Source organism: Mobula birostris, unplaced genomic scaffold, assembly GCF_030028105.1.
Source record: "Mobula birostris isolate sMobBir1 unplaced genomic scaffold, sMobBir1.hap1 scaffold_1434, whole genome shotgun sequence".
NCBI classification, from domain to species: Eukaryota; Metazoa; Chordata; class Chondrichthyes; order Myliobatiformes; family Myliobatidae; genus Mobula; species Mobula birostris.
In genome coordinates, this window is record NW_027274475.1 from 48,615 (window position 1) to 75,274 (window position 26,660).

Genomic DNA, 26,660 nt, shown 5'->3' on the forward strand with positions numbered 1-26,660 from the left:
CCCAGTTATTCTGGGCTCGTCAAAAAATGTGTGGACTTCACTTAATCTGCATTGAACGATCCAAACCAGGAGCCCAGGCTGTCTATTTCCGCACAATTGAAGTGGGAGTCTCGCCAACAGCTCAGGTGAGGCTGTGTGCCGCAGCTGTGCCCCACCCTCTGCTTTGTGATGCAAGATCATGTGGTGTGTGCTGAAAGTCCCCGGATGGGTGGTAATTCTTTCTCCATGTTGTGTTGGGGAAATCTGATGTTGGCCACTGAGTCCCATTAACTTCCCCCAACTTGCCTCGCTTCCTGAGGCTCCTCACATTTGTCCTGAAGCTTTATGGCTGTTGTGTCTTCTCCCTGACTGGGGTGGGTGAGAAAGGAGAACATCCCAGGTTTTGGAGATCTTTGATTTCACTGCCTGCTTTACTGAGGGACGGTGAAGTCTAGGGGGGAGAATGATTTCTGTGGTGTGCTGATCTGTATCCAAAGTTCTCTACTGTTCCTCGCAGTCACGGAAAGAGTAGTTGCCATACAAATGCGTGAAGTGTCCGGATGGAAACTTTCTATGATGTGTTGATAAAAATTTGGTGAGGGTCAAAGGGCATATGCCAAAATTCTTATTGTTTCCTCTAACTTTGTCATTTTAGGATCTTTTATTCAGGAGTATGTGTGATTAATTCAGTATCTGTGTATTGCTGGAGGATCATCAGTGATTGTCCTTGATCCCTTCTCCCACCTGGTTCCATCTGCTCATTCCTGCCCATCTTGTTCATCCTCTGTCCAGTCTCCGAACCCCCTCCGAGATTTGATTAGTGATGATGATCTTGGCAGCTCGGTTGGTCGAATGTATGAGACAGTACACCGTTAAATGCAAAAGCCCTGAACAGTGTTGATGATCAGAGGGATCTTAGACTCCAAGCTCATCGCTCCCTGAAAGAGACTGCACAGATTGATTGGGTGGATAAGAAGGCAAATGACGCGGTTGTCTTTATTAGTTGAAGCACTGAGTTGAAAAGTCGGGAAGTTGTGTTGCAGGTTTATGGAACTCCAGTTTGACCACATCTGGAGTGTTTCATACAGTTCTGGTCGCCCCCACTCTCGGAAGGATGTTGGGGCTTTGGAGAGGGCGCAGAAGAGGTTTACCAGGATACTGCCTGGATTAGAGGGCATGAGCTGAAACGAGAGGTTGAACAAACTTATGTTGTTTTCTCTGGAGCGGAGCAGGCTGGGCTGAGACTGGATGGACGTTTATAAGATTACGAGAGGAATAGATAGAGCAGACAGACGATATGTTTTTCCTGGGGGTTGAAATGTCTAATACATTTAAGGTAAGAGGAGATGTGAGCGACAACTTTATTTCTTTGCACGGAGTGGTGGGTAGCTGGAGTTCGAGCAGCTGGACATTGGTTGTGGGGAAATCCCGGATTGCACCACCCAGTGTGAAATGTGGGGATGATGTGTGAGACTCTCAGGGTCAGTGAGTGGCAGATTCAGCTGTGTGACTCTGTGAGGTTGGGTCCTGGGATATCACAGCAGAAGGGAGGGGGGAAAAGAGGAGAGTGGTAGTGATAGGGCACTCAATAGTTAGAGGTACAGATAGGAGGTTCTGTGGTCGGGACAGAGAATCCAGGATGGTTTGTTGCCTCCTGGGTACCAGGGTCAAGGATGTCTCTGATCGATTGCATGACATTCTGAAGTGGGAGGGTGACCAGCCAGATGTCGTGGTGCACATCGGTACCCATGACATAGCAAGGAAGAGTGAGGAGGTCCTGGAGAGTGAGTATAGAGAGCTTGGTAGGAAGTTGAAAAGCAGGACCTCGAGGGTGGTAATCTCAGGATTGCTACCTGTGCTAGGTGCCAGTGAGGGTAGGAATAGGATGCTCTGGAGGAGGAACAAGTGGCTGAGGAACTGGTGTAGGGGGCAGGGTTTCAGATTTCAGGATCATTGGGACCTCTTCTGGGGCAGGTGGGACCTGTACAAGAGAGACGGGTTACACCTGAACTACAGGGGGACCAATATCCTTTCAGGGAGGTTTGTTAGTGCTATTGGGGAGGCTTTAAACTAGATTTGCAGGGGGATGGGGAAGCTTTAAACTAGATTTGCTGGGGGATGGGAACCAGAGTGCCAGAGCTGACAGTGAGGCTGGGGTGAAAATATATGATGTTAAAAGTTCAAGCAAAGCCGCAAATAGAAAGGTTGTGAGTGGTGGTAAAAATCTTCTGAGGTGTATATATTTCAATGCTAGGAGTATTGTGGGGAAGGCAGATGAGTTGAGGACGTGGATTGACACATGGAATTATGATGTTGTAGCAATTAGTGAAACTTGGCTACAGGAGGGGCAGGACTGGCAGCTTACTATTCCAGGGTTCCAATGTTTCAGATGTGATCGAGGCAGAGGAATGAAAGGTGGGGGAGTAGCATTGCTCGTTAGGGAAAATATTACAGTAGTGCTCAGGCAGGACAGATTAGAGGGCTTGTCTACTGAGTCCTTATAAGTGGAGCTGAGAAACAGGAAAGGTATGGCCACATTAGTGGGGTTGTATTATAGACCACCCAATAGTCAGCGAGAATTAGAGGAGTAAATCTGCAGAGAGATAGCAGGCAACTGCAGGAAACATAAAGTTGTGGTGGTAGGGGATTTTAATTTCCACATATTGATTGGGACTCCAATACTGTTAGGGGTCTAGGTGGAGTAGAGTTTGTAAAATGTGTCCAGGAAAGTTTTCTAAATCAATATAAAGGTACCAACTAGAGGGGATGCAATATTAGATCTCCTGCTAGGAAACGAGTTAGGACAAGTGACGGAAGTGTGTGTAGGGGAACACTCTGGTTCCAGTGATCATAACACCATTAGTTTCAACTTGATCATGAATAAAGATAGATCTGGTCCTAGGGTTGAGGTTCTGAGCTGGAAGAAGGCCAAATTTGGAAGAAATGAGAAAGGATCTAAAAAGCGTGGATTGGGACAGGTTGTTCTCTGGCAAGGATGTGATCGGTAAGTGGGAAGCCTTCAAAGGAGAAATTTTGAGAGTGCAGAGCTTGTATGTTCCTGTCAGGGTTAAAGGCAAAGTGAATAGGAATAAGGAACTTTCGTTCTCAAGGGATATTGCAACTCTGATAAAGAAGGAGAGAGACTTGTATGACGTGTAGGAAACAGGGAGTAAATAAGGTGCTTGAGGATTATAAAAAGTGCAAGAAAATACTTAAGAAGGAAATCAGAAGGGCTAAGAGAAGACATGAGGTTGCCTTGGCAGTCAAAGTGAAGGATAATCCAAAGAGCTTTTACAGGTATATTAAGAGTAAAAGGATTATAAGGGATAAAATTGGTCCTCTTAAAGATCAGAGTGGTCGGCTATGTGCGGAACCAAAAAAAAGGGGGAGATCTTAATTAGGTTTTTTGCGTCTGTATTTACTAAGGAAACTGGCATGAAGTCTATGGAATTAAGGGAAATAAGTAGGGAGATCATGGAAACTGTACAGATTGAAAAGGAGCAGGTGCTCGCTATCTTGAGGCAAATTAAAGTGGATAAATCCCCAGGACCTGACAGGGTATTCCTTCGGACCTTGAAGGAGACTAGTGTTGAAATTGCAGGGGCCCTGGCAGATATATTTAAAACGTCAGTGTCTACAGGTGAGGTGCCGGAGGATTGGAGAATGGCTCGTGTTGTTCCATTGTTTAAAAAAGGATCGAAAAATAATCCAGGAAATTATAGGCCAGTTAGTTTGACGTCGGTAGTGGGTAAGTTATTGGAGGGAGTACTAAGATACAGAATCTACAAGCATTTGGATAGACAGGGACTTATTAGGGAGAGTCAACATGGCTTTGTGCGTGGTAGGTCATGTTTGACCAATCTATTGGAGTTTTTCAAGGAGGTTACCAGGAAAGTGGATGAAGGGAAGGCAGTCGATGTTGTCTACATGGACTTCAGTAAGGCCTTTGACAAGGTCCCACATGGGAGGTTAGTTAGGAAAATTCAGTCGCTACGTATACATGGAGAGGTGGTAAATTGGATTAGACATTGGCTCGATGGAAGAAGCCAGAGAGTGGTGGTAGAGAATTGCTTCTCAGCGTGGAGGCCTGTGACTAGTGGTGTGCCACAGGGATCAGTGCTGGGTCCATTGTTATTTGTCATCTATACCAATGATCTGGATGGTAATGTGGTAAATTGGATCAGCAAATTTGTTGATGATACAAAGATTGGAGGTGTAGTGGACAGTGAGGAAGGTTTTCAAAGCTTGCAGAGGGATTTGGACCGGCTGAAAAATGGCAGATGGAGTTTAATACTGACAAGTGTGAGGTATTGCACGTTGGAAGGACAAACCTAGGTCGAACATACAGGGTTCATGGTAAGGCACTGAGGAGTGCAGTGGAACAGAGGGATCTGGGAATATAGATACAAAATTCCCTAAAACTGGCGTCACAGGTAGATAGGGTCGTAAAGAGAGCTTTTGGTACATTGGCCTTTATTAATCGAAGTATTGAGTATAAGAGCTGGAATGTTATGATGAGGTTGTGTAAGGCATTGGTGAGGCCGAATCTGGAGTATTGTGTTCAGTTTTGGTCACCAAATTACAGGAAGGATATAAATAAGGTCAAAAGAGTGCAGAGAAGGTTTACAAGGATGTTGCCGGGACTTGAGAAACTCAGTTACAGAGAAAGGTTGAATAGGTTAGGACTATATTCTCTGGAGCGTAGAAGAATGAGGGGAGATTTGATAGAGGTATATAAAATTATGATGGGTATAGATAGAGTGAATGCAAACAGGCTTTTTCCACTGAGGCGAGGGGAGAAAAAAACCAGAGGACATGGGTGAAGGCTGAGGGGGGAAAAGTTTAAAGGGAACATTAGGGGGGGGCTTCTTCACACAGAGAGTAGTGGGAGTATGGAATGAGCTGCCAGGAGAGGTGGTAAATGCGGGTTCTTTTTTAACATTTAAGAATAAATTGGACAGATACATGGATGGGAGTTGTATGGAGGGATATGGTCCGTGTGCAGGTCAGTGGGACTAGGCAGAAAATGCTTCGGCACAGCCAAGAAGGGCCAAAGGCCCTGTTTCTGTGCTGTAGTTTTTCTATGGTTTCTATGTTTACAGGTTGCTGGAGAGCCCTTTCCAAGGCTTGAATAATCTGGTCTGACTGTTCATTCTCATTATGATGTTCCGTCTGTAAATCCTGATAGGTTTTGTATCTCAATTCTGCCTTCCATTTCCACCCCTCATCAGCTGACAGAATCATACAGCAGAGACCGAATAAATCTTGTGGGGTCACATTATACATTTGTATAGTACTGCGGACATAACTCAGTAAACTGTGCTGGTTTTTCTTTTCTGTCTGGGGCTGGAGTTATATTTCTTGAGACTTCCAGGGTGCATACACAGGAATCACTGAAGGCTTTCCCTCCTCCGTTGCTAGTGGATTAGGCAGCTTTCGGGTAGGCAATAGTCTTTGTGGAGCCATTAACTCTGGGGTTTTATTGGATTCTTCCCTCCAACTCGGAATAATCCTTTGTATTCCCTTTCTGGATCTCAGGGTATAGAGACCTCCCCTCCCCTGTCGCCGCTGTCTTACCCGAGCGGCCACTGTATCTGAGTACCCCGAGGATTGGGGTTCAGGGGCACTGGGTGCACTTGGCCCCAGGTACGGTGGGTGCCCACTCCTCATTACGGTCACTGTCCTCAGACAGGGTCAGTATGCCAGACATGGGTTCGGGACCCCTTGTTTCCCTATCAGTTCCAACTTTAGACTGACGTTCCTGCCCTTCTCCTATCATGGCCAGCCTTGGTTTGCTTACATTGTTTTTTCTGCTCTCGTTTTCGGTGCCCATCCACCCAGTCACGCTCCGCTTTTTAGTGTCTCCCAACCTTTGGCGTTCCTTCTGCAGTACGTACCTCTATCCCTTTGTCACATGCATTATTCCTCCAACTTCCACTTTACATCTGCCTTTTCCTTCCATTCCCTTTTCAACAGTTTCCACTTCTTTCCACAGTTCTTTTTCCATATCGAATTTACTGCTTGTTCTCATGAGGTAATATCCCAGGTTCCCCCCCCCCCCCCCCCCCCAGTGGCCACATTTTGTCCCCAATTTCTTATTCAGCTCTGCACTCAACATTTGCAAATCCTTTTCCTTGTCTGGAAAACTCACACATACTGTGTAGGGCTGCTCCCGGCCCACTCCTATCAATCGACTGCAGTGGATCCATGTTCTCCAAGTAATTTACCCGGCACAAAGCTCAATTAACAATCAGAGAAATTTACCCAGTACCACCTCCTGCCCACTTAATAAATTTACCCGGCTGGCACCTCCTGCTCAACTGATAAATTTACCCGGCACGTCTGCCTCCTGCCCACTTAGTAAAATTTACCCAGTACCGCCTCCTGTCCACTTAATAAAACTTTGCCTACCTTCTACAAGTCTTCCAATAGATCCTTTCCCGATCCCGTCAAGGTATGAAATCAGCCTTGGGCGAGGAACCGTACCTCCAGAGGAACTGACGAAGAGTGAGACAAGGTAAAATACCTATTGGGCGCCCGATCGGTGTCTGCAGTCCCAGAGTGGTCCAGCCACTTACTCAGTACGTCTGCTTGGCACTCCCTATATTGGGATCCTGTTTGTGACGCCAAATGTTAAAGCTGAATCTGAATAAAACTTGGAAGACCAGCTTCTTATCATCACCACAGTTTATTGTGCATTTTCCTGCAGGGGCTTGAGTCCCAGTTGTCAAAGGGAAGGCACGTAAGTACTGCCACCATCTGACAAGTGGACTGACTTAGTCAGGTTACAGCCGTATATTTATACATAGTAAGCCCCATACATTACTCTTGCAAGGTGTTATTTGAACTGGTACGCCCACAAATCTGTTGGTGCAAAACATAATTACTTTGATAAGAGAGTTTGCTAAATCAAGGTTTTAATTACAGGTGGATATACAGTCCAGTCTTTATCAGTTATTTCCTTTGCAAGGCCCTGCCTTAGTTACAGACAGATGTTCATTCCTGTCCTTATCGGCGAGTTCTCCTCCCTTTACTCAAATGAAGGTACAATGTAGAGTGTTATCGGCTCACATTGTGTCTCACTGCATGCTGCAGAGCAATGGTAATGAGCTCGTCTTAGGTGACCGCTCAAGGCAGAGTTTACTTCAGTTCAAAAATTCCTATTCAGTCCCAATTATTCTTTTAGCCAGAGGCTACGTAGTTTCAAAATGATTTTTTTTATATATCCTCAATTCCTCAGGAGGGTTCAGGGGAAATATTTATGTCCAGTATAGAAACTGGTGTTACCTGTGTGTATTGTGGCAATGCAAAAGTTGCTGGAGAATTTACAAGTGGGAAGAAGTGGAGTGATATTTGAAAATCTGACTTTTTAAAGCGTAATTTAGCAAGCAAACCACATGTGGACAATATGCAAAAGCTCTGGTGAGAAAATCCTTCATTACCCATTACAGGCCTGCTACATAGGTTGTGTGAGAGTGCAGATTAACTTCATCGCACCCAGAGGAGATCAAAGTTCTAAATGACAGTGATTTGCAAGCTGTTAAAATGAATACCTCTCTTTATAAAATTCACTGTGCACATGTTGTCACTGGGTAAAAGAAATGCACAGTACAAGATTTATGTGCACACTGGTCATTACAAATTAGACGGGGCATTGGTGGGGAGACCTCCCGTGTCCCTGATGCCCTCACCAACAAGATGTGCATCCAGCTGCAGCTTGTAACCCTGCACTTTAAGGACCTGGAACTTGAAATGGATGAATTCTGGATCATCCAGGAGTTGGAGGGGGTGATAGATATGAACATGAAGAAAGGTGAGTTACACTCAAGGTGCAGGACACAGGAAACTGGGTGAGAGTCAAGAAGGGGAATGAGGTTCAATAGCCATCGCAGAGTACTCTTGTTGCTATCCCATACAACAGCAGGTAAACCACTTTAGAAACTGTTACGGGGGATTACCTGGCAGAGCAAAGTCAAAGGGGTGATAGGGGATTTGTTAGTTAGGGGAACAGAACAAGAGGGGACTAATATGCTTGTGCTAGTGTGGGGGGAGGGGGTGATGTGGTTAAAACAGGTTGTAGGGGAAATGAGAGCCAGAATGACAGAACAGATAGTGGAGAGGGTGACTTGATTGACTTTATTACATACATCCTTCATATACGTGAGGAGTAGAAATTTTTACGTTACGTCTCCGTCAAAAATGTGCAATGTGTAAGTTATAGTTATTTATAGTAAATAGTTTGTTCATAGGACATTCAATATAACATAGAAATGCAATTTTATCAGCATGAATTAATCAGGCTTATGGCCTGGTGGAAGATGATGTCCTGGAGCCTGTTGATCCTTTTGCTGTGGTACCATTTCCTGGATGGTAGCAGCAGGAACAGTTTGTGGTTGTGGTGAATTCGGTCCCAATATCCTTTTGGGGCCTTTTTACGGAGCTATCTCTGTAAATGTCCTGAATAGTGGGAAATTCACATCTACAGATGCGCTATGCTGTCTGCACCACTCTGCAATTTCCTGCGATTAAGGGAAGTACAGTTCCCATACCAGGCAGTGATGCAGCCAGTCAGGATGCTCTCGATTGTGTCCCTGTAGAAAGTTCTTAGGATTTGGTGCCCCATCCCAAACGTCTTCAACTGTCTGATGTGAAAGAGGTGCTGCTGTGCTCTTTTCGCAACACAGCTGGTACGTACAGACCATGTGAGATCCTCGGTGATGTTTATGCGGAGGAGCTTAAAGCTGTTCACCCTCTCAACCCCAGATCTATTGATGTCAACAGGGGTTAGCCTGTCTCCATTCCTCCTGTCGTCCACAATCAGCTCCTTTGTTTTTGTGACAATGAGGGAGAGTTTGTTTTCTTGACACCAGTCAGATGTTGTTCAGACCTCAGATAGAGTCAGCAATCAAATGGCTGAGCATGGTGCGATGAATGTGCTGAGCTGAGTATATCACAATGCATGAAGCACCGTAGGAAAGCCAGATGAGCTCAGGACAGGGAATTATGTTATTGTAGCCATTATTGGGACTTGGTTGCACCCAACATTCAGAGGGATTTAGAGGAACAAATTTGTAGAGAGATTGCAGACGATGCCAAGAAACAAAGGTTGATTCAGTAACTGATTTTAACTTTCTATATTTTGACTGGGACTCCCATACTGTAAAAGGACTAGATGGGTTTGAGTTTGTCAAATGTGCCCTTAATCAGTACGTAGAATACCCGACGTAGAAGTGTGTAATAAGCTGTTAGAAAATGATCCAGGGCTGGTGACAGAAATTAGTGATCATAATTCCATAAGATTCAAAGTAAATATAGAAAAAGTGAGGTCTGGACCATGGGTTGAGATTCTAAATTGGAGAAAGGTCAATTTTGATGGTATCAGAAAGGATCTGACAAGTGTGGTTTGAGACGGGCTGTTTTCTGGCAAAGGAGTACTTGGCAAGTGGGAGGCCTTCAGAAGTGAAATTTTGAGGGTGTCAAGTTTGTATGAGCCTGCCAAAATAAAAGTTGAAAGGTAACTGGTGCAGGGAATCTTGTTTTTCAAGAGATATTGAGGCCCCGAATATTTTGTTCCTCTAAATGCCTCAGACTGTTGGGTGCTACCAAGACTCATTAAGGACTGCAATATCATAATTCCATGCCCTGAACTCATCATATTTTTTTTAATCATATTTTGTTGGTTTCTAAAAGATTCCCAATAGTTTTTGCTCTTTTGTTTGCCCTCTCTCTGACTTTCATGTTGGCTTTGGCTTCTCATTTCAGCCATGGTTGTGTCCTCCTGCCTTTCCAATGCTTCCACTTCTTTGGGATGTATCGATCATTTTGCTCCCGAATTGCTCCCAGAAACTCCAGCCATTGCTGCTCCATTGTCACTCCTACTTTTTTCCCTTCCAAACAAGTTTGGCCAGCTTCTTTGTCATAGAATCATGGAGAAGTTCAGTATGGAAACAGGCTATTTGGCCCATCTAGTCAATGCCGAAAAACATTTAAGCTGTCTAATGCAACCACTTGCACCGGGACCATTGTCCTCCATACCCCTACCATCCAGGCCCCCATCCAAACTTCTGTTAAATGGTGAAACTGAGCTCATATTCACCACTTGTGCTGGCATCTCATTCCACACTCTCACGACAATTCCAGTAAAGAGCTGTTCCAAATGTTCCCATTAAATTTTCCCCTTCCCCACTTACTCATGACCTCTGGTTGTCATCCCACCCAAACTCTGGAAAAAGCTGCTTGCATTTACCCTATCTATACCCTCATAATTTTGTATACTTCTAACAAATCCTCAAAGTAATGTGTTAATATCCTTTTTTAGGTGTATAAGATGATGAGGGGCATTGATCGTGTGGATAGTCAGAGGTTTTTTCCCAGGGCTGAAATGGCTAACACAAGGTAGCGTAGTTTTAAGGTGCTTGGAAACAGATACCGAGGGGATGTCAGGGGTAAGTTTTTTACCCAGAGAGTGGTGGATACATGGAATACACTGCCGGCTATTTGTGTGAGAGTGTTTCAGTTACTGTGGGGCCAGGCACCCATACAGCTCAGTGGGAACAGGGAATAATACCAATGGAGAGAGTCAAACTGAGCCAGGTCACAGATTGGAGATGGCAGAAATGCCCCATTCCTAATGAGACAGGAAGAGCATCAGAGTGCTTGATGGTCATTCGAGATATCAGCACTGTGTCCATTTAGAAGATGATTTCTCTCTCCAGCTTGGGTTGAACCTCACTGTAACAGTGTGATGCCAGATCACACCTTGACAACTCAAGTGATCTCATCTGAAATGTTGTCTTTCACCCATTGATGGATTTTCTAAATCTTTTTACAGGTTAAAAATGACCAGGAATTTGTCTACAGGAATCTTGAACACAACACGCCAGCTTTGCTGTCTCAGCCCAGATATTTAAGAAGTGGAGCAAGGGATTCACTCGATCATCCTTCCTGCTCAGACTGTGGGGAGGGATTCACTCAATCATCTGACTGACTGGCACGCTTGTCATTTTACACAGGGGAAGGGCCATTCATCTACTCAGACAGTGGGAATGGATTCACTCGGTCATCTCAACTGAAGGTACATCAGCAAGTTCACGCTGGACAAGGCCATTCCTCTGTTCTGCGTGTGAGAAGGGATTCAGTTGGTCATCCTGCCCATGGACACACCAGTCAGTTCACACTGGGCAGAGGCTGGTCATCTGCTGAATTTGTGGGGAAGGATTTGCTCAGTCATCTGACCTGATGGCTCACCAGCAAGTTCACACCGGGGAGCGGTCATTCACCTGTTCAGTCTGTGGGAAAGGATTCACTCGGTCATCCACCCTAATGGCACACCAGCGAGTTCACACCGGGGAGCGGCCATTCACCTGCTCAGACTGTGGGAAGGGATTCACTCGGTCATCTACACTGAAGGAACATCAGCGAGTTCACACTGGAGAGAGGCCGTTCATCTGCTCAGACTGTGGGAAGGGATTCACTCAGTCATCTACACTGAAGGAACATCAGCGAGTTCACACTGGAGAGAGGCCATTCACCTGCTCAGACTGTGGGAAGGGATTCACTTGCTCATCTAAACTGAAGGTACATCAGAGAGTTCACACTGGGGAGAGGCCATTCACCTGCTCAGACTGCGGGAAGGGATTCACTCAGTCAACCGACGTACTAGTACACCAGTCAGTTCACACTGGGGAGAGGCCGTTCACCTGCTCAGACTGCGGGAAGGGATTCACTCGGTCATCCGAACTACTGGTACACCAGTCAGGTCACACTGGGGAGAAGCCGTTCAACTGCTCAGTTTGTGGGAAGAGATTCAGTCGGTCATCCACTCTTCAGAGACACCAGCGAGCTCACACTGGGGAGAAGCTGTTCAACTGCTCAGTCTGTGGGAAAAGATTTGCTCAGTCATCCCACCTACTGAGTCATCAGCAAGTTCACACTGGGGAGAAACCGTTCACCTGCTCAGAATGTGGGAAGGGATTCACTCGGTCATCCCAACTACTGGCACACCAGTCAGTTCACATGGGAGCAGCCGTTCACCTGCTGTGAATGTGGGAAAGGATTCATGTAGTTATCTCATCTGCAGAGACACCAGTGAGTTTACACCGGGTGGAGGCCGTTCAGCTGTTCAGACATTGGGAAGAGATTCTCTCAGCCTTCTCAATCAAATGTGAATCATTGAGTTCACACTGGGAGAGACCGTTCACTTGCTGTGAATGTGGGAAGGGATTCAATTTGTAATCTAACCTTGTGACACACTACCGGGTTCACACTGGGGAGAAAGTTTCAGTGAACTGCATGCTGGATATTTATCCATCACCGTTGCTGAATGCAATTTCGAGAGTGTCGGTGCTGAACTCTGCAATTATTGCTGCTGCTCACCACACCCAGTTCTGCACCCTGGTCACTGGGCACGGGAAGAGTTTCTTCTGCTGCATATTCACCTTTATTGGGACTGGAGTTTAATATTCTGGATCTGGGACAAATAAATCAGTTCTATTTTAAACTCTGTCTCCGGTACTTAGTGAATTTATAACACACCTAATATAGAGTAAAGAGGCAACTCAGGCCGGCTGGACCCTGCCAGTGATTCTGTTCCATGACAGTCCTTTTGAATCCTCCCCTATTGTTCATCTCTCGCTCTCCCTGTGGTGATGGGTTCCAAACAGTCACGACTCTTTGGGTGAAGAGGTTTCCCTTGAATTTTCTGCAGACTGAAGAAGTCAAGTTGACTGCAATTCTATCTGACATGCTCTTCTCCCCTCAAATCTCTAGGCTGAGGAAGAATGACATTGGTAGTTAACCTCCTCATTCATGGCTGATTTCCACATTATGGGTCATGCTCTCTGCTTCTGAAGAGTTAACATAGAAAACCTACAGCAGAATACAGGCCCTTCGGCCCATAAAGTTCTGCTGAACATGTCCCTACCTCAGAAATTACTCGGGTTACCCATAGCCCTCTATTTTTCTGAGCTCCATGTACCAATCCAAAAGTCTCTTAAATTATCCTATCGTATCTGCCTCCCCCACTGTTGCCGGCAGCCAATTCCACCCACTCACCACTCTCTGTAGAAAACACTTACCCCTGACCTCTCTGCTGTACCTACTCCCCAGCACCTTACACCTGTGCCCTCTTGTGGCAGCCATTTCAGCCCTGGGAAAAAGCCTCTGACTATCCACACGATCAATGCCTCTCATCATCTTATACATCAGGTTACCTCTCATCCTCCGTCTCTCCAAGGAGAAAGGCCGAGTTCACTCAACCTATTCTCATAAGGCATGCTCCCCAATCCGGGCAACATCCTTGTAAATCTTCTCTGCACTCTTTCTATGGTTTCCACATCCTTCCTGTAGTGAGGCGACCAGAACTGAGCACAGTACTCCAAGTGGGTTCTGAATAGGGTCCTATATTTCTCCAACATTCCCTCCCGGCTCCTAACTTCAATCTCACAATTGATGAAGGCCAATACACGTTATACCTTCTTAACCACAGAGTCAACCTGCGCAGCTGCTTTGAGCGTCCTGTGGAGTTGGACCCCAAGATCCCTCTGATCCTCCACACTGCCAGGAGTCTTACATTAGTAGTACATTCTGCTCTCATATTTGACCTAACAAAATAAACCACTTCACACTTATCTGGGTTGAACTCCATTTGCCATTTCTCAGCCCAGTTTTGCATCCTATCAATGTCCTGCTGTAACCTCTGACAGCCCTCCACACTATCCACAACACCCCCAACTTTTGTGTCATCAGCAAACTTACTACTCCATCACTCCACTTCCTCATTTATAAAAATCACAAAGAGTAAGGGTCCCAAAACAGATCCCTGATGCACACCACTGGTCACCAATCTCCTGGTTGTTCCCAGCTGGGGATCAGCTATTCTGGATTTGGTGTTGGGCAATGAACCGATTTAGAGCATAAAAAAACAAAAGAACCTTGAGAGGCAAGCGATCTTAATATAATTGAATTCACCCTGATATTTGAGAAGGAGAAGCTAAAGAGAGATGTATCAGTATATCCATGGAATAAGGACAACTGCAGAGGCATGAGAGAGGAATTGGCCAAATTTAATTGGGGGAAAAAAAAACACTGGCAGGGATGATGGCCAAGCATCAATGGCTGTAATTACGGGAAGCAATTTGGAAGACACGGGATATATATGTTCCAAAAAGGAAGAGCTATTCTAAAGACAACATCATACGACCACATCTAATGAGAAGGCAAAGCCAAAGGGAGGGCAGATAACAGAGCAAAACCTGGTGGGAAGTTAGATGATTGGGAAGCTTTTCTATACCAACAAGAGGCAACTAAAAAAGTAATTAAGAAAGAAAAGATGGAATATGAAGCTAGCTAATTACACTAAAGATGATACCAAATGTTTCTTCAGATACATAAAGTGTAAAAGAGAGGCAAGAGTGAATATCAGACCAGAGGGAAACTATGCCTGGGGAGGGTGGGGTGGGTAGTAATGGGGAACAAGGAGATGGCGGGTGAACTGAATAAGTACTTCGTATCAATCCTCATTGTGGAAGCAACCAGTGGGATGGTGGAAGTCCAGATGTCTATGGTCAGAAGTGTGTGAGGTTGCCGTTACTCAAGAGAAAGTTCCTGGGAAACAGAAAGGTCTGAAGGTAAATAGATCACCTGGACCAGGTGGTGTACATACCAGAGTTTTGCAAGAGGTAGCCGAAGAGATTGTGGAGGTATTAGTAATGATGTTTCAAGAATCAATGAAGTCTGATATGGTTGCGGAAGACTCCAAATTTGGAAATGTCACTCTGCTATTCAAGAAGGGAGAGAGATAGAAGAACGTAAGTTTCAGGACAGTTAGTCTGACCTCATTGGTTGGGTAGATAGTAGTGTCGCTTGTTGGGGATGGGTTTTCAGGGCATTTTGAGGCACATAATAAAATCAGCCTTCAGCATGTTTGCCTCAAGGGAAAATCTTGCCTGAAAAGTGTGCTGAAATTCTTTGAATTTATTGAAGTGGTAATAAGTAAGATAGACAAAGGAGAATTGGTTGATGATGTGAACCTGCAGTTTCAGAAGGTCTTTGACAAGGTGCCAAACATGAGGCTGGTTAACAAGTTATGAGCCCATGATATACCTCATGGATATCTTGTAACTGTCTTATGACCATGATGTAATTCAGCATGTGATGATCATGATGTAATTTTCCCGCCGATGTTAGGTCATGTGATGACATGTTCTCACCAGGTATATAAAGAGAGACCTCTGGTGCGATGCAGTTAGTTTTTCCAGTTGAGTTTTAAGTTTAGTTTGTTATTTAATTTGTCAGATACTCTGTTATGCTGCGTATTCGCCTTATGGTGCAGTTTCGTTTTAAAGTGGAGTTCTACTTTCTATTGTTAGTAGTATTGGAGAGTGAAGACCTTACTAAAGTACAGGAACTGCCAGAGTTGGGTAAAGCTGATGTCGTTGGGCTGTATTAATAGAAATATAGAAAATGGGTGCAGGAGTAGGCCTTTTGGCCCTTCGAGCCTGCACTACCATTCAATACAATCATGGCTGATCATCCAACTCAGAACCCTATACCTGCCTTCTCTTCATACCCCCTGATCCCTTTAGCCACAAGGGCCTTATCTAACTCCCTCTTAAATATAGCCAATGAACTGGTCTCAACTGTTTCCTGTGGCAGAGAATTCTACAGATTCACCACTCTCTGTGTGAAGTAGTTTTTCCTCATCTCGGTCCCAAAAGGCTTCCCCTTTATCCTCAAACTGTGACCCCTCATTCTGGACTTCCCCAACATCGGGAACAATCTTCCTGCATCTAGCCTGTCCAATCCCTTTAGAATTTTATACATTTCAATCAGATCCCCCCTTAATCTTTTAAATTCCAGAGAGTATAAGCCTAGTCGATCCAGTCTTTCATCATATGAAAGTTCTGCCATCCCAGGAATCAATCTGGTGAACCTTCTTTGTACTCCCTCTATGGCAAGAATGTCTTTCCTCAGATTAGGGGACCTAAACTGCACACAATACTCTAGGTGTGGTCTCACCAAGGCCTTGTACAACTGCAGTAGAACCTCCCTGCTCCTGTACTCGAATCCTCTTGCTATGAATGCCAGCATACCATTCGCCTTTTTCACCACCTGCTGTACCGGTATGCCAACTTTCAATGACTGGTGTACAATGACATCCAGGTCTCGTTGCACCTCCCCTTTTCCTAATTGGCCACCATTCAGATAATAACCTGTTTTCCTGTTCTTGCCACTAAAGTGGATAACCTTACATTTATCCACATTAAATTGCATCTGCCATGAATTTGCCCACTCACCTAACCTATCCAAGTCACCCTGCATCCTCTTAGCATCCTCCTCACAGCTAACACTGCCACCCAGCTTCGTGTCATCCGCAAACTTGGAGATGCTGCATTTAATTCCTTCGTCTAAGTCATTATTGCCTCGTCTAAGTCATTGTATTGGAGAGGATCGACCTTTATTGAATCTTTGTTCAAGTAATAGTGACCTGCATCTGAGATATCCTCTGCTGAAGCAGGAAGGATTGTGCAGTATCTATTCTCCAGAGGAAAAGGTCAGTTCCTCCAGCATTTTGTGTGCGTTGCTTGGATTGAACCTGGAGTGCTGGATCTGTGACACAGTAGTTCTATCAACTGTGACACTGCGGTGCCCTTTTATCTGAATTTACATGATAATCAGGATCTTAAAGCTACTCTTTGAAAAGTTGGTGGATACTGTTTCAATAGAGAATTTCTAAAGGGAATTAATTTAGGAATGGGTCAAATAGATTGCTCCAATAAATTGTATGGGAGTGATACACTAAGTGACCTTGTTCTATGATAACAACTATATCAGCAGCACATTCAAGACTTCCTCTAGACCTGCCTCAGGGGTTCTTCTCTTGGTCTAGATTCACAATATTCATTCTTCACTTTTTAGTAATTCCCTGAAGAATGACAGATGTCCACAGCCTGGTTAGATCAACAACTCCAGAGAGATCTGCCATGGAAACAGATGGTAAATGGATCAGACTGATCATCGTCCAGTGTTATGAATATTTTCAACCCCATGAATTTACAGGAGAGTCAGCAAAGAAGAGTACACTTTCTCTCATGCGGAGTGATCTCCATTTCTGTCTTCAACAAAACAGTTGAGTTCCCATCCCATCTTCACAGAGAGAGGCCATGAGTAAATGGGCTGTTCCGTGTTTACAACAGTTGAAATAGACCAGTGAGATTGGTGTTCAAACTGTGTTTGGAAATCCCCTCCCCCCTCACTGTCACCTGTCTGTCCCTCGGTGAAAATCAAGCAGAATCTCAACTTGCTGGAGATCTGCACTAAAAACTTAAAATGTTTGCAGTCATTCCGATGAAACGTTATTAACCTGAATTGCAATGTTTGTTCCTCTCCCACAGCTGTTCCTCACCTGCTGAGCGTTTCTTGTAATTCCAGCTTCTTTTTATTACATTCACCCTGGACTGGTTTATATTTCTTTAAATGGACCTCATCTAACCTGGAAATGGAAATGACTCATTCTGTGATAGTAGAACAGTAAAGAAAGCACAACTTTTCCCTGTAAATTGTCCTGGTACCAATTTGTCTGTTATTCCTGGAAATGTGTTCAGTACAGCTGTTGCTAACGAGGTTTACAAGAATAATCTCAGGAATGATCAGCTTTATGTATGAGGAGCATTTGATGGTTCTGTTCCTGTGCTCAATGGAGTTCAGAGGGGCGGTGCGGTTGGTGGAGGGATGTATGGTTAAGTAAACTCACCGAATGCTGAAAAGCCTGGATACACTGGACATGGAGAGGATGTTTCCATTAAATATTAATCTGACAGCACAGTCTCAGAATAAAGATGCTTCCCTTAAAAACTGAGATGAGAAAAAAAATGGCGAAAAGATGTCTGATCTGTGGAATTTGTTGCTGCAGATGTTGGTTGAGGCTGCCATTTGGGTACATATATGACAGAGATAAATATATTCATGATTGCTAAGTAGCTTCAGGGTTACAGGAGGAAGGCAGGAATATGGTGTTGGAATAAAACTCAGCCATGGTTGAGTGGTGGGGCAGACCAGATGGATTGAATCACCTAATTCTGTTCCTGTGTCTTATGTCTTACCATGACTGAATGATGGCTCCTTCTTATCCCATATCGTTTTGTGACGTGTGAGGGACAATAAAAGATTGTTCACTGAGATCATTATATTTGCCTTCAACGTTTAAATTTCAGTGAGTTTTGTTCTTAGAAACATGAAGCAGAAATGTTTGGTTCTCCTTTTTATTGTTAATGTGTTTCATTATCTTTCATGTTAAAGTTAAAGTGAGACATTAATTGGAAGAAAAACCCACAACTGGAATCAAACCACAACTGAAGACGAGGAAACAACAACAACTGAACCAGCCCGAGGATTAAGAACATCAACTGGAGAGAATCCTTCTGAGTTGGAGAAACCAGTGATTCAGTCAGGAGAAAGTTTGGTGAGTTACATTTACTCAAACATTGGTCCTTTAGACATTACATACCTGTACAAAGGAAGGTAGGAAATAGTTGGAGTGAGATTGAATGTGCCCAGAAGAGCCAGTTATGCCTCTGTCAGACCCAGTTGTAATCACTCCAGGTCTGGTAATGTGTTTCCAGCAGCCCAGCCCTTTAAAACCCCTCCCATTCTGTGGAACTGGAATCCGGATAAAGTCACTCAGAGACTGTATAAGTACAAACTCTTTATTCCAAGCACCCAGGGCTTACTCAGTCAGTCACTCAAACAGGAACAGTCTATGACTGTCCTGCCCAATCCACTAACTGACTAACAATTCCCCTTACACCACAGGTATATCCATCCAGATACCCCCCACACAAGACAGGCTGGAGCCCAAAGTTATTTACTATTACAGCCTGTAATTACAAAATAGTCATCATGGCTTACACACACAGAACAGACTGAAGCTGTCCTATCTCTATGCATGAGTGCACAAGGAGATAAGCATCCTGAAACCCTAGCTAGCTACCCTCAAGAAGAAATATGGCTCAGCATAGCTTAGCACTTCTGTTGATCATCTGCAGTTTCTTTCAGAAAAAACAGACTGCTATTGTTTAGTAGAGTACAGCATTGACATCAGTGGGTAAAAACAGCCTACAACAGTAATTATTACAATGATATGTACAACTATTAGGGCATAATACAATATCATGCCCCACATATTACTGAACAGGCCTTTGAAGACCACCATTTCGACCCTTCAGTGAACCTGTGTAAATCCTGCCCTACTTTCTTGATGCTGTCAATCTCCTTGGCAGTGTGCTCGGAGAGGGATGTAATGTTAGTAGACTCATCAGGGATATAGGTGCAGCATTCTGTGTAAATAATAGCACAGGTTCCCCCTTTCTCAGCTAGGATAAAATTTGAAGCCATACGATTCTGTAGGACTGTTTGCCAGATTGCAGTCATTTCAGTGGATATTTCTGTTACTTGGGCCTGTGTTTCTGTCAGGGCCCCTGCAGTATTGTGGCCAGCTCCTCAAGCGCTGTAGCCAAATTGATTATCTCTCGTGAATTCCTGGCTACTCCATAGGAGAGAAAAGCGATCATCCAAAATCGCTCAGTCTCAGCTTCTCCGCTGCTGGGCACATACAAGTATGGCCAGGATGCATGATTCCCAGTATCGGAATTTCCATTTGGTGGGGGCCTGAGATACCATCCCTCAAAACACTGACAGCCACAGTCATCTCTGACTGGACCACTGAGAGTTCCTCACTCTGGTTGAGCGGGATTACTGACATTGGAATCATAGTTTTACCATGCTGGGGAATTTTGGCACAAACCCAGCAGGCCCCTAGTTCTAGCTGTTTGGCATAGGTGTGACAGAGAGACAGAAAGGTGTTAACATGGGTGCCCCCAGATGCTGGGGTGAGCCCTCTCAAAGTCATAAACACGAACACCACTGTTACATACCCGTAACAGTTCAAATGAACCAGCAGCAATAAATGACATCTGGAGTCTGGTTTTGATGTTCAAACCACTATCTTTATTAGTATCTACTTATAATATAACAACTTAAGCAAGATAATCTAAAGTTAACAGTGTTATGAGTATAGATATGTGTAAATGTAACTCCCAAACCATTGAGCTCAGGGAATACCAAGCTTAAAGCTTTTAGATGGTAAAGTATGAAAGTTCAGTTCATCCACGGAATAAATGATGAGAGATATTTGTAATCCAAGGTGAATGTCGAGAGAAGGCAATTACGTCGAATTCCACGGTGGTAAAACAGGCTAACAGTTGCCGTAGATCTTATCCATTGTCGTTCCAAATCCACATATGAATTATCACCAAAGGTAGCTTACCACAGGAATACCATCTTCAAAGGGAACTACCAACCAGGCAAGGGTGAACACACAGGTGGATACCACATGGCGGAGCAGACTCGATGGGCTGAGTGGCCTACTTCTGCACCTTTGTTTTGTGATCTTGTCTTGTGACAAGGTTTTCCTAATCCAGATCCAAAACACAAGGTATTACCGACGGTGATTTCCACAGAATATCCCTTTTCACAAGTGGTTCCCACATAACACACCCGAAACCAGCTAAGGGTTAACAAAAGTGGTAGCCACAGGATGCTCCAACAAAATCCACATATGCAATGTAAACACGCTGTATAGTCAAATAGTTCGCTCTCTCTCTCTCAAACAGGAGCCGAGAAAGCCGACGGCTGACGTCACTCAGGCACTCTCTCCTAAAATGACAGTCCACGGCAAGAAACCGAGGGGTTAATCACACCACTATCAACCAACACATTTTCCTTTAGTCTGAGAGAGTCCTACTACTCAGTTCCTGCAGTAACACGTTTGTAGTCTGTTCGATGTATCCACCGAGATTGCGCCTTCAGTTTCAGAGCCGTGGTAGTGGTCAATAACACCTGATATGGTCCTCTCCACCGAGGTCAGAGTTTCCCTCAATCCCAGTTCTTAATCAGAACAAAATTCCCAGGTTCTATGGTGGGATAGTCACTCCCCTCTGCGGGGTAGTTCTCTTCCTTGTAAGCCTGTCGTACCTGTGAATGTAATGCTTAGAAAATTTTGGTTAGTTGGCATATATAATTCCCCATCTCTTCCCCGAGGGTATGCGTATCCAATTTTGCTGGTAGACTTTCTGGGAGCAATGGTACACAAGGTCTTGGTCCCCAGGGTGTCCTCATGGGCCATCCATAAATGATTTCAGCTGGTGACAACCCTGTTCCCCCCTGTGGGGTAACCCTCATGTGGAATAAGACTAATGGTAGGACCTTCACCAAGTGAGTCCAGTCTCTGCTGTTAGTTTGGCCAATTTACTCTTCAGAGTGCCATTGGCTGTTTCCACTATGCCAGCGGCCCGTGGGTGTTGTACACAGTAGAATTGTTGCTTGTTAGCTAGTTCGTTACATACTCCTTTGTTTACTTTTGCCACAAAGTGTAGGCCATTGTCAGAGCTCAGCATCTCTGGCAGGCCGTACCTGGGAGATATTTCCTGTAATAATATCTTCACAACAGTCATAACAGTATTATTAGTAGTTGGAATAGCTTCAGTCCATCTACTAAACACATCTATAATAACTAAGCAGTATCGATAGCAATGTACTCTAGGCAATTCAATATAATCAACTTGCAGACATAAAATAGGTCCACCTGTCAAGGGAGTCATACCCGGTGTGCAGGGTACAGGTTACCAACCATTCCCTCCTTTTCTAGGTGTGTTCAATTATGTATATAATCGACCGATATTGGTAAAAACTGTGCAGGAACACAAACCTGTCCCACTGGGTTGATCCAAAAACCTAGATCGGGGTCTTTCTGGCACCCCACCTGGGACCACAGTTTGCGCTCCTCCTCAGAGGCGTCCCCGTGAAAAGTACGTACCTCCCGCATGTCTGGCAAACCCATTCTGCTTAAGTCACGGAGGGTTGCTTGACGGGAATCCAAGGAAACTACAACTACCGAGGATTCTGCTGCAATTTTTGCTGTCTTATCTGCTAAAGCATTGCCTTTAGTGACCAGGTCGGACATGCGGGTGTAGGCCTCACATTTAATAATAGCCAAAACTTGAGGTAGCTGTAGAGCAGCATTACTAATGGGGTGGCCAGAGGAAGTCAGGAATTCCCATTTTTCCAGAGAGCCCTGTAGTCATGTGCAACTTCAAATGCATAACGGGAGTCTGTGTTAACGTTCACACTTTAGTCTGTTGCTAGGATACAGGCACGAGTCCGAGCAATCAACTGAGCCTTCTGGGCGGAGACAGCTGCTTCAAAAGAGGCCTGCTCAACTATTTCACTGTCTGTCACTATCGCATAGCCAGAATATCATTTTCCTGTTGGATCCACAAAACAACTTCCATCCTCATAAAACGTTGCCTCGGGCTTGAGGGGGTATTGCGGAATGGATGGGAAAGTCTGTCCTTCCTTCACGGTGATCCGGACAGGGGAGCAGTTGGTGCTGTCAACTTAATGGCCTGAAATTGCCCAGAGATGAGTCTTGAGTTCAGTCAATATTAAAAGAGTGTCTTCAGATGTCCCGTCTTCACCTCCGACTCCTTCCAGTATCGGAGTTGGCCCGTGGCCAAGTCTTGCCAGTCTCCCTCGGTGCTGGAGGCTTGTTTCGTCAAGGTGTTGGCAAGGAACCCTAAGTTCTTTGGCTTGAACCCAGGGCAAACCCTAATGGTGGTATGGGGAACCACCAGACCTGTCTGTGGCCAAAAGGAAATCCGGAACTTCGGCAAGTAATGCACTGCCCTCTCTTCCTTTAACCCCTCCAATCACCGTGACTGGGAACGTCTGTCCCTCGAGGGGTGCATAATATTGGCTTTCCTCAGTTGAGCACCCCGTAGGGTCATAGTACAGAGTCACATGAGAGTTGGCCGCTGGCAGAAGGGGTTCAAACGCAGTGGAGTTCAGATTAAGTTCCCACCACTGGGGGGGGCGGAAACTAGGGAAGCAGTCGATTGTTCGCTAGTACCAGGGTGATACCCTTGTCCGTGCATAGAATCTCAACTTCCAACGGACAGAGCAAGTCTCTCCCTGCTAGATTACACCCCTGACTGGTGGTGACTGTAAATGAAACCAAACACTGGGTCTCCCTGGAATTCCACCTTCAGTGGCTGAGTATGTGAATACGTACGTTCCGTGCCTTCAAACCCAGACAGAGTGATTGTAGAATCTGATAGCTGGAATCTCTTTTCTGATACTATTTCCTGATTGAGAGTGGTTATGGTTGCGCCCATATCAATCATAAACGGAATTGGAATTCCAGCAAATTGCAATATTACATTGGGCTCTTCCCGAGGGGTGGTACTCATGTTTGGAAGCTTCCTTGCTTGTCAATTTCTGAACACGTTGTTGTCCCCACCTGTCCCTTGGTAGGTTTTTGTTCCCATTTCTGATCCCCAGATATAGCTTGCTCGCGTCCTTCACCCTGCTGAACATATTCACTTTTAATATTAGTTCCCTTTGGGGTTGATCAGGATTTGAAAGCCGGGTCCCAATAATATGTCAAAGCTCGTCGCATTTGATTTCGGTCATTATCAGTCTAATCCATGTTATTTGTTTTAATCGTGTTGGCTAACTTAGTTGGTAAGCATTGGAGCAGTAAGGCATTAAACTGGGGGAACGGATTCCCATCATTAAAGGCTTGGTCTCCTGTGAAAGTGCCGTAGCAGGCCACAAATCGCGCTCAATAGTCTTGTCCCGATTCCCCAGGCTTAGGTTTGCATTCAAGTATTTTAGTGATGTTTGAAGGTTGTTGGAGAGCCCTCTCCAAGGCTTGAATGATCCATTCTGTCTGTTCATTCTCATTAGGGTTTCCTGCCTGTAAATCCTGATAGGTTTGGTATCTCAATTCTGCCTTCCATTTCCACCCCTCATCAGCTGAGAGAATCATGCAGCAGAGACAGAATAAATCATGCAGGATCGCATTGTACATTTCTGTAGTACTGCGGACATACTGAACAAACTGTGCTGGATTTTCTTTTCTATCTGGGGCCTGATTCATGATCATTATCATTTCTTGAGGCTTCCAGGGTGCAGACAGAGGAATCACTGAGGGCTCTCCCCCCTCCTGCTCGTGGTTTGGGCAGCATTCAGGTGGGCAGTTCATCACAGTCACTGTCCTCAAATAGGGTCGGTGTGCCAGAGACGGTTTCAGGATCCCTTGTTTCCCTATCAGTTCGAACTTTAGACTGATGTTTCTACCCTTCTCTCCTACCTAGTGCGGCATTGGTTTGCTTACATTGTTTTTCCTGCTCTCATTTTCGGCCCCTTTCACCTATTCACGCTCTGCTTTTAGCGTCCTCTAACCTTTGGCGTTCCTACTCCAGTACATACCTCTATCCCTTTGTCACATGCATCATTCCCCCAACATGCTAATAATATACTGCTCCACTTTACATCTGCCTTTTCCTTCCATTCCCTTTTTAACAATTTCCACTTCTTTCCACCGTTCTTCTTCCATATCGAATTTACTGCTTGTTCTCATGAGGTAGTATCCCAGGTTCCCCCCACCCCCCAGTGGCCACATTTTGTCCCCAATTTCTTATTCAGCTCTGCACTCAGCATTCACAAATCCTTTTCCTTGTCTGGAAAACTCTCACACATATTGTGTAGGGCTGCTCCTGGCCCACTCGTGTCAATCGACTGCAATTGACCCATGTTCTCTTAGTAATTTACCGGGCATGAAGCCTCCTGCTCAATTAACAATCAGATAAATTTACCCAACACACATCAAAGTTGCTGGTGAACACAGCAGGCCAGGCAGCATCTCGAGGAAGAGGTACAGTCGACGTTTCGGGCTGAGACCCTTCGTCAGGGTCTCTATATAAAATTCACTGTACACATGTCGTCACTGGGTAAAAAAATGCACAGTACAAGATTTAAGTGCACACTGGTCATTACAAATTAGAGAGGACATTGGTGGGAAGGTGGGGAGACCTCCAGTGTCCCTGATGCCCTCACCTACAAGATGTGCATCCAGCTGCAGCTTGTAACCCTGCACTCTAAGGAGTTGGAACTTGAAATGGATGAATTCCTGATCATCCAGGAGTTGGAGGGGTTGATAGATATGACATGAAGAGAGGTGAGTTACACCCAAGGTGCAGGACACATGATACTGGGTGAGAGTCAGGAAGAGAATGAGTTTAAATAGCCATTGCAGAGTACTCTTGTTGCTAACCTGCACAACAACAGTTGGACCACTTTAGAAGCTGTTGGGGGGGATTACCTGGCAGAGGAAAGTCAGAGGCATGATAGGGGATTCGTTAGTTAGGGGAACAGAACAAGAGGGGAGTAATATCCCAGTGGTAAGGCTTGCTTGTGCTCGTGTGGGGGGAGAGGGTGATGTGGTTAAAGTAAGTTGTAGGAGGAATGGGAGCCAGACTGCGAGGACAGATAGTGGAGAGGGTGAATTGAATTGAATTGACTTTATCACATACATCCTTCATATACATGAGGAGTAGAAATCTTTATGTTACGTCTCCATCTAAATATAGTAATTTATAATAAATAGTTTGTACATAGGACAGTCCATGTAACATAAAAATGCAATTGTATCAGCATGACTTAATCAGTCTGATGGCCGGGTGGAAGATGATATCCTGGATCCTGTTTGTCCTTTGCTGTGGTACCGTTTCCTGGATGATAGCAGCAGGAACAGTTTTTGGTTGTGGTGAATTGGGTCTCTCAATATCCTTTCGGCCCTTTTTACACACCTATTTCTGTAAATGTCCTGAATAGTGGGAAGTTCACATCTACAAATGTGCTGGGATGTCTGCACCACTCTCTGCAGGTTCCGGCGATTCAGGGAAGTACAGTTCCCATACCAGGCAGTGATGCAGCCAGTCAGGATGCTCTCAATTGTGTCCCTGTAGAAAGTTCTTAGGATTTGGGGTCCCATCCCAAACTTCTTCAACCATCTGATGTGAAAGTGGTGCTGTTGTGCTCTTTTCACAACACAGCCGGTATGTACAGACCATGTGAGATCCTTGGTGATATTTATGCCAAGGAACTTAAAGCTGTTCACCCTCTCAACCCCAGATCGATTGATGTCAATAGGGGTTAGCCTGTCTCCATTCCTCCTGTCATCCACAATCAGCTCCTTTGTTTTTGTGACAATGAGAGAGAGTTTGTTTTCTTGACACCAGTCAGATGTTGTTCAGACCTCACATAGAGTCAGCAATCAAATGATTGAGTGTGGTGCGATGAATGTGCTGAGCTGTGTATATCACAATGCAGGAAGCATCGTAGGAAAGCCAGATGAGCTCAGGCAGGGAATTATGATGTTGTAGCCATTACTGGGACTTGGTTGCACCCAACAGTCTGAGGGATTTAGAGGAACAAAGTTGTAGAGAGATCGCAGACCATGCCAAGAAACAAAAGTTGATTCAGTAAGTGATTTTAACTTTCCATATATTGACTGGGACTCCCATACTGTAAAAGGGGGAAGAGTTTGTCAAATGTGCTCTTGATCACTATGTAGAATTCCTGACATTGAAGTGTGCAATAAGCTGTTAGGAAATGACCCAGGGCTGGTGACAGAAATTAGTGATCTTTTTTCTTTTTTAATCTTTTTATTAATTTTCAAGTTCATAAACATAATAACAATAGTGATACAAAGATTGGAATTACCTTATTGTTATTAAACATATACAAAAAATACTACAAATAGTCCAAGTGTAATAGACTTC

General features: G+C 44.8%; 1 protein-coding gene across 3 annotated transcripts in view; it reads left to right on the forward strand.

Annotated features, from left to right (window-relative positions):
• LOC140192461 (uncharacterized) overlaps positions 1-26,660 on the forward strand; it is a 38,812-nt gene that overhangs the window by 5,131 nt on the left and 7,021 nt on the right. The window contains exons 1-2 of one of the 3 annotated variants that reach the window (XM_072250062.1): positions 1,296-1,315; positions 10,811-12,448. In XM_072250062.1, coding sequence (XP_072106163.1) covers positions 11,218-12,021 — 804 coding nt within the window. In that variant the 5' untranslated portion in view covers positions 1,296-1,315; positions 10,811-11,217 and the 3' untranslated portion in view covers positions 12,022-12,448. Of the gene's footprint in view, positions 1-1,295; positions 1,316-10,810; positions 12,449-18,276; positions 18,440-26,660 lie in introns of those variants that run through there. The other 2 variants (XR_011884286.1, XM_072250061.1) reach the window with 2 other exon arrangements.